The 8,784-nt window shown below is 32.3% G+C and overlaps 1 protein-coding gene and 1 non-coding gene across 2 annotated transcripts; both read left to right on the forward strand.

The window, feature by feature from the left end:
* Positions 1-1,111: 1,111 nt before the first annotated feature.
* TRNAQ-UUG (transfer RNA glutamine (anticodon UUG)) lies at positions 1,112-1,183 on the forward strand. The gene has a single exon. It is a non-coding gene; the product is annotated as a tRNA-Gln (tRNA).
* A 3,428-nt stretch (positions 1,184-4,611) lies between these two features.
* On the forward strand, positions 4,612-8,444 carry LOC104085436 (CBS domain-containing protein CBSX5-like). Its single transcript, XM_009589454.4, has 2 exons — positions 4,612-5,103; positions 7,504-8,444. Exons 1-2 carry the CDS (start codon positions 4,772-4,774, stop codon positions 8,354-8,356), a joined length of 1,185 nt encoding a protein of 394 aa, XP_009587749.1. The 5' UTR covers positions 4,612-4,771; the 3' UTR covers positions 8,357-8,444.
* The last annotated feature ends 340 nt before the right edge of the window (positions 8,445-8,784 follow it).

Below are 8,784 nucleotides of genomic sequence, written 5' to 3' on the forward strand. Positions count from 1 at the left end.
TGAGCTTTTAATGATGAGATAAAAAATGCTATTTGAAAGTTAAAATATTTTACATGAAAAGAATTTAAAATTTTGTGAGTAGAAAACTTCGAAAACTACTCTAGGGTTGTTTTTTGGGATTTGAAGATTTTGTTTCAAAATCTGTTAAAAATGATTAAAATCTATAATAAAAAAATAAGTATTTAAAAAAAAAACTTCCAAATTTTATGGCCAAACGGGAGCTGACAAAGGATTCTCTAAATAATCTTGGGGGATTTTGGAAGCATTCCGTAAAGGATAATACAAACAGGGAAATGTTGAAAGGCTTGAAGATTAGACTTAACCTCAATGATTTAACATGTTTGCATATACAAAAGCGAATTCGGAATTTAAAACTTAAAGATTACTTTATTTATATCAAGTTAATATATAATAATAATCGAATTATAATTAAATATTTATAAATATTTAACAAAAATTTACATTGACAATCTAGACGAAGACTATTAAATTCCGTAAATCCATATATTATACTCTAAATTTGTCACTGCATACACATCGTATATCGTACATTTGTCTTTTTGTACGTTAATTATTGATGTTTGCAACAACATGTCACATGTCGTCTTTGTTTTTTCAGCTATATAAACAGAGCTCTACTTCCATAGTTTATTTAATTTATTATCGTATTTTTTCGACTATGCTGTGACTTTGCTTTTTCTCAGTTGAGGGTATATCACAAATAACCCCTCTACCTTTACAATGTAATTGATAAAACTGCGTACACATTACCCTTCCCACTTGTAGGATTACGCTGGACTTGTTGTTGTTGTTAGACGGAGCTCTGCTTAACAAATATGCTCTCTATTTCTTCTGAGTTTTTCTTCTTCTTTTTTTGGCATGAAAAGTGTAAAGTTTTTGCGTTAGATTTTTTGTTGTTGTCTAAGAAAGAAAAAAAATGGACTTTTTTTTTACAATTAGTGATAAGTGTTTCAAATTTTCCTTTTCAAAAAGTGAAGCACCTTTTTCCTTATGTACCAAATTCGCAGACAAAAATCAGATTTCTTGAATTTATATATATATATATATATATATCTTTGGGAAGAGACACAAACTGTTTTTCTGGTCTAGTGGTTCTATGGTGTAGTGGTTAGCACTCTGGACTTTGAATCCAGCGACCTGGGTTCGACTCCCGGTAGGACCTTTTCTTGATTTATTTTTAATCTTGATCCTATATTCTCTGTTTATTTTTTTTCTTATTTAATCGATTTTTCATGGACTAAAAAGGGAAAAGGATATGGCATTTAACCATTACATGGAAAAGGATATATGTTGACGTAATTACATTGAACTATTACAGTCAGACCTCTCTATAACAACATCCTTATATAACAACACTTCACTATAAAAATCAAGTTTTTTCAGAATTAAATTCCATTTTCTGTTATAATATATGTTTTCTATAACAATAATTCGCTATAACATTCACAAATATCTAGAAGAAACGAGACTGTTATAGAGAGATTTGACTGTATTATCTTTAATCTTATTTTTACAGAGCATGTTCGTTGTTTATGCTAAATTCCAAAATTTCTTCTTTAGGCGCCACAGTGTAAAATAAAAATAAAAATAAAAATATTAAAGGCGAATATCTTTCGAGCAATTGCAATAAGTTAACATAATTTTTGTTGGTTCATGAATAGTTTCGAGTGAATAATATAGCACGGGCATCCAAAGTGGATATAAAATTTATCAGGAAAATATATGAAGAAGAACAAATCATATTAAGACTTGACATACGTTACATAAAAAAAGTTAGTCCGTATCATACAATAATTGCACAAAATAATTGACGGGGTATTATCACTTTTAATCCGCGCCAGAAATTATTTAAATTTGGTAGCCGAAAAAATGTATAAAATTTATATGTAACATACATAATGTATATACATTTTTCGGTTATTATTTTGAGAGCAACTATAAAGTATCATTTTCCCAAAATTTGACGGGTGTGCTGGTTGAGAGATAACCAAATGGCTTAGCACAAATTTAGTGGGCGTTTGGACATAATAATTGTAAAATTCCAAAATAGGGGGAAAAACTTTTCCAAGTGAAAATGGTATTTGAAATTTAGAGTTGTGTTTGGACATGAATAAAATTTTGGGTTGTTTTTGAAGTTTTGTGGGTGATTTGAGTGAAAATTTTGAAAAACAGCTTTTTGGAGTTTTTTAAATTTTCAAAATATATCTTCAAGTGAAAATTGAAATTTTATAAACAAACGTTGATTTAGAAAAAAAAAAAAAATTTCTTTTGTCCAAACGGGCTCTTAGTAAGTAAACATCCCTAATGAGACTTGTGAAATATTGAATTGTGAAATCATCTGAAATAAACATATATATTAAACATGAACCATTTTCATTTATTCATTTTTATATCCATAACATACTCTTTTACGTTCTCATCTTGCATGGTATTGAAACATACGTATAGTAACAGTAGTATTATTTATTATAGTAAACTTTTTCACGTGCAAGCCATAATATTTTAATTAGTTTATTGACAGATCGATGTGAAACTAGAACTCAAAAATAATCACCGGCTCCTTGTCATTAGGTCACTAACTTTCTTAAATTTTCGGTACTGAAAAACGTCAACCACCATATACGATCTTACAACTTTGTGAAAACCTATGTTTTTATAGTAAATAATCGTGCGTATCTAATCACTGTGACCGTCTCATCTAAAATTTAACTCCTTCGACATAATTTTTTTAAAAATAAATAGAAGAAGGTTGTTACATAAAACAAAGTACTTAGCCGTTTTGATTATGATGTACAGCGCATTGGCCTCACGTATGTCCTTTCACACTATTTCGTTTTCTTTCATAAATAGCAATACTAAATTAGTATTTTTTTTTTGGGTACCAAATAATGGAAATATTTTACTAACATCCATATGGTCACTCACGCGCTTTTCTATTTTTAGCAATTATTTGAAAAACAAAATTGGGATTATGTCATTTTGTCGAGAATTGTTTACCACTAAAAAGTGTTTGTAACCCATCGAGTTTGTTGTAGAATAAAAACCACCGAATTGGTTAAAAAACAATTATACTCCATAACCATGACCTCTATAAGAAATGATATATTTGGGTTGGCATGTCATTCCATAGGATCAACTAAAAAAAATGATAGTTGGGGCATTTTAATTAATATGAGTCAAATCTCTCTATAACAGTCTCGTTTATTTCGATATTGTTTTGCCGTTATGGTGAAGTAATATTATAGAGAACATATATTATCATAACATAAAAAAATTGGTTCCCAAGAAAACTTGACAATTATAATAAAGTGTTGTTATCAAGGATGACTGTTATAGAAAAGTTTGACTCTCTATATATATATATTGCTTTTCGACATTTCTTAGTTAACCTTCATTAATAGATTCAGGAATAACTTTAATCCACTTATAAACAATTAATAATCAATTGAAATGAATGATGCTAAGACTCACGAATGGAATCAAGATAAATAGTTAAAAGTTTTATAAAAGGTGTTCTCTAAAAATAATTAATTAAATTGCCAACGTCCAATGAAATGAAGAAAAATTGATGGAAAATTATATTTCACATGTCGCAGAATTTTATACCAGCATTGTCGATTCATTATCACAATTCGACTTATAAATAAGTTCAATAGGAGATATTGACATTTGACACCAGTATTTAATATCATTTAATTTAATTTAACTTTCTGTTTCTGTTAATTGTTTTTCAGTTGTACGGTCAAAGTTAGTATCCATTTTCATTCATACGTTATGCTAAATTGCAAGTTAATATAAACACTTAAACCTAACTAGCTAGTTAATGAATTTAGCTTTTACACAAGGTGACCTGCAATTATAAATATACTAAAACCCAATTTAGTTACTTCAAAAATAGCGTACATGCTATAACTAATTAAAATATACTGACAATGAAAAATTCCTTCTACTATCTATATATACAAGTTAAATTCTCAAATAAATATAGGAGGTTATTCTCTTAGATATAGTGTATATACACCATCAGATTAACTCGACTTACAACGTATACTGTCTCTCTTCTATTTTATGTAACATTATTTCTTTATTAGTCCGTTAAAAAAAGAATGACATATTTTTTATAATTTTTTTAAGTATAAGCTTTATGTTTTACTTTAACAACGTACTTTTATAACAACAGAAATCTCATCAAATCCACACAACATTTCTTTCTTTCAAATTCCGTATTCAGTCAATAAGTCAAAAACTGCGATATGAACTAAAATAAAGGGAGTAAATAACTCTTTACAATAGATTCGATATGATAATCGAAAAATATAATATGTAATAACATGTCTTAACTATTTCTTTTTACAATATATTATAACTATTTAAAATGCACTATATTATAAAAATTCTATTATAAGTGTAGCTTATTTAACTTAAAAATGGAGTATAGACAATTGCAAGTCCAAAATAACATAACCACTTGGATCCACCTGGGCCCCACAATCCAGAAATATAAAATCAGTGGAAAAAAGCTCATCCCTTTACCGAACACCGGCTATTTCGGTAAAACTCCCCGCCTATAAATATCTCAAATCTTTCCCCGCTTGTTCCTCAGTCATCGTCATTCCTTCGACGACCACCGGATCTTCCCTTACACGGTTGTTCCGGCAATATAAATTCTCCATTTTACCCCTACTCTATTCCTCTAATTCCTTTTTTATCCTTTCTAATTTTTTCTATCCCTTTTTTCCTCATATTTTGCATGGCAGTAAGTTTTCTAAATCGGGAGGTATCAGATTTATGCCTTGGAAAACCGGCATTACGGCCTATAATTCCGGCGACCGCCACGTTAGCGGAGGCGATATCGGTTTTGAAGAGAATCGGTGAGACTTATGTAAGCGTGTGGAAGGTTCTAGAAGAAGATGATTATTCTGTTGAATGCCGCTGTATAGGGAAGGTTTCAATGGTGGATGTGATTTGCTATTTATGTAAAGAGGAAAGTTTAATTGATTCTTCTAAGGTACTTGAGGTTCCTGTATCTAAGATTTTGACTAAAGGGGATAATATTGTTAGGCATTTGGAGCCCAATTCCAGGTTTGTGATATTTTTACATGGAATCCTACATTCCTACTACTTTTGTGTCATTTAATTTATATTTTATTATTAATTGGACAGCCAAATGTTCTTTTAATTTATCAAATACTCGCGACTTATATCACGTGTTCGAGCCGTAGAATCAACCACTAATACTTGCATCAGGTAGACCGACTACATTACACCTTCTTGGCAGAGGCGGAGGCCATGTATCGGCACCGGATTCAACTGAACCCAATACTTTTGGCGCGAAACATAAATTTATATGTAAAAATTCATTAATATCTTAAATAGCAATATGAACCTATAACTTAAATAGATTCAATGCTATAAAAATCTTAAAGGTTGAGCCCATAAAACTTAAATGTTAGATCTGCCTCTGCTCCTTGGATGCGGCCCTTCCTTGGACCCTACGTGAATACGGGATGCTTTGTGTATCGGGTTGCCCTTTACTCGCGACATAGTGTGATGGAGTTTAAGAAAGAAATAAAAGATTTTTGAAACTTGCATCGCGAATATGCCCTCATGTCATAGTTTCTCGTTAAGGATAAAATAAGAAGTTTAAGTTAAATTAATTTCAAATTTAGAAAAGGGGTCATTTTTGTAGCGGACTATTGAAATAGTGTCACATAAACTGAAACGGAAAGAGTAGTTCTTAAATACTTTTAATTAGAAAATATCATGAATTTGTTGTCGTTGAACAGAATATCTAACTTTTGTTTAAATATTTTGAAGTTTTGAAGAGTCGATGACCAAATCACATAAAAATTAAATTAGTTGAAGAATTCACATTTCTTCCACTTGGTTGATTTGTCCCATGTCATGTACTCTCTTCTTGCATTTATTTAATTTAGTAGGATTTTACTATGATTACTGCTACTAATTGCTTTTAATTTTTTCTCTTCTGAGAATCGCTTTTCTTAGCTCGTTTATTAGTTTACTATTTTTGTTTTTGAAGTTTCTTGTTAAGAATATATGCAGTCTTCATCCTTTACTCTGAAATTTTGTGGCGGAGAGAATTTAAAAAATCTTTGCTTTTCTTTTTTGTGGTTCCAAATATGATATGAAGATTAAGGTGATTATTTTTAGGTAAGAGTTCCGAATTCTTGATGCTTGAACGTATGACTTAGTATTCCACAGAGGAAAGCTAATAAATATGGAGAGTGGATGTTCCAAAATAACCATGCTAAAGAATTTGTTGAAAAGGAACAATTTTTAGCTCACAAATCACAGTTTTTTCATCAAGTGGAAAACTTTCAGTCGGTGTATCAACGTGACATTTTATCGTCTTTTTTCCTTAACATATCAGCTACAAGTTCATTTCATGCAGCATCAAGTGGTTTTAATTTGTTTAATCCGCTGTCTTTTCATCTTTTCTTTGGCAGAGGGTCTATCGGAAACAGTTTCTCTGCCCTCCTAGGGTATGGATAAGGTTTGTGTACACATTATACTTCCGAGACCCCACTTATGAGAGTTGACTGGATTTGTTGTTGTTGATCCGCTGTCTTTGTATTTTTATGGTTTAGATATGTAGTGTAGATGAACATCCTTTGGCACATGAGAGGCAACCACCTTTGAGGCTCTCTTAGGAAAGCATCTCGTATTTATATCAAATCAATCAATTACATGTGTCTATCATACGCAAATTTATCATTTAAATCGTGGTCAAATGACATGTATTCTCACTTTACTTTACAACCGCAAAGAGTATTGATTGATTTGGTGTAAACACCAGATGCGAATAAGTATTAACGCTCGCACGTCTCTACACATTTTGATTGATGCATTGAGGGACACTATTTATTAGTCAATACCAACTAATTGGAAATAAGATTTAGTCGGGTTAGATTCGTGTATGACAATGTCGGGATTAGTTTATGAGTTTTGAGGAATTGCTAGATGGGTTTGGACTAGAATACCTCTGCTTATATTATGTTTTAATTTGTATTTGATTTTGGGAATTGAGTTGAATATTATGGTGAGAGAGTTTGTTCTTATTTTGATTATTCTTTTGCTTTCACAAACAAACAAAATAGAACAACTATGCAAGACAATAGTACAACCTGTGACAAACAGAAACCCTGCTTACTTTTAGAGAACCCTTTACTGTTGTTACTGCTAGTGCTTCTTTTCCTATATTTCCTTTAACCAAGGGTCTATTGGAAACAACCCCTCTATCTTTACAAGGTAGGAGTAAGGTCTGCATACACACTACCCTCCTCAGACCTCTCTTTTGGGATTACACTGTCTTTTTTGTTGTTGTAGTAGTGTAGATACGGCATTCAATAGAGGATTTATAGCCGATCCAACTAGCTTGAGATTGATGCGTAGTATGTTGATTGGTTTATTGCAGTGTGCTGTTATTGGTAGTCTTCTGAAATTTCTTTATTGTTTGTTCAGCTTGCTGGAAGCTATAGATCACATTCTTGAAGGTACACAGAACCTTGTTATACCGATTCACAACTACACAAATTCAAGGAGAAAGCCTTTGAGTAAATCATCCTCTTTGAAATCCACACATCATAATGGAGTTGAATACTGTTGGATAACACAGGAAGACGTTGTCCGCTTACTTCTCAATTCCATTGGAGTGTTCTCCCCTATGCCAACTTTTTCAATTGAATCGCTCAACATCATCGATCACAACATCTTGACTGTTCCTTACCATGACCCTGCAATCTCTGCTTTGGATTCAATCGCTCTAGCACATATTGAACAAACAGCAGTTGCAGTTGTCGATGATGACAACAGACTAATCGGGGAAATCTCCCCCTCTACTCTTGCCTACTGCGATGAATCTGTTGCAGCAGCGATCACGACTCTTTCAGCTGGTGATCTTATGGCATACATTGATTATGGTGGTCCTCCAGAGGACTTGGTTGAATTGGTGAAAATGAGATTACAAGAGAAAAAACTTGGCCTGATGCTAGAATTGATGGACAAAGAGTTTTCAGTGTCGTCTTCATCATCTTCAGCTTCTAGTTGTTCTTCTGATGATGAGTCGGGGTCGAGTAGAAATGGTTCCGGGCGATATTCTTCAGCAAGAAGGTCAGAGGCGATCACGTGTTATCCCGGGAGTTCATTGGTGGCTGTGTTGATTCAAGCGCTTGCGCATCGTGCGAGTTTCATTTGGGTCATTGATGAGGATCAAAATTTGGTTGGAGTTGTAACTTTTAAAGGAATTTTGAAAGTTTTTAGGGGTTTTGCGAATACAAGGTGTAAACCTGAAAGGGAGAATTTATCAACTCACTAGCTCAGCTTGTATCCATATAAGTAGAAGATTATATTGCAGACTATGTTACCAATTTTAATGATAAACCTTATCTTTGGATTTTCTGATACTTATTCTTTGTCTTGTTTGTTTTGCTTATGACTAATTTAAGCTCTATGGGTTGACTTAGATTTCAATTTAGAACCCATTGAGTAGTACTTGAAGTTGCCGTTTTAAAATTCAGAGCCCATAAAGTTGAATACTAGCTCCGACACTGGCTCCATTTGGAGGAGTGTCCTAAACTGCAGGCCAAATTACATGATATCCTTCCTCGCCTCGTAAGGCTTGTGATTGATGATTGTCAACAATTGGATTGTTTACAACTGTATAATCTTTCAAACGAACTTCTACCTGAAAGCTTCTTGCAAAACCTGACCACAGTTGAGACTTGATTATCAGAGGTTGTTGTG

The sequence above is a fragment of the Nicotiana tomentosiformis genome, chromosome 9, assembly GCF_000390325.3.
Source record: "Nicotiana tomentosiformis chromosome 9, ASM39032v3, whole genome shotgun sequence".
Classification (NCBI taxonomy): Eukaryota; Viridiplantae; Streptophyta; class Magnoliopsida; order Solanales; family Solanaceae; genus Nicotiana; species Nicotiana tomentosiformis.

Excerpts from the sequence above, each read along its gene's own strand:
- LOC104085436 (XM_009589454.4), top strand. The coding sequence starts at position 4,772 with ATGGCAGTAAGTTTTCTAAATCGGGAGGTATCAGATTTATGCCTTGGA. Across the intron at positions 5,104-7,503 it reads CATTTGGAGCCCAATTCCAG|CTTGCTGGAAGCTATAGATC; the intron begins GTTTGTGATATT and ends TTGTTTGTTCAG.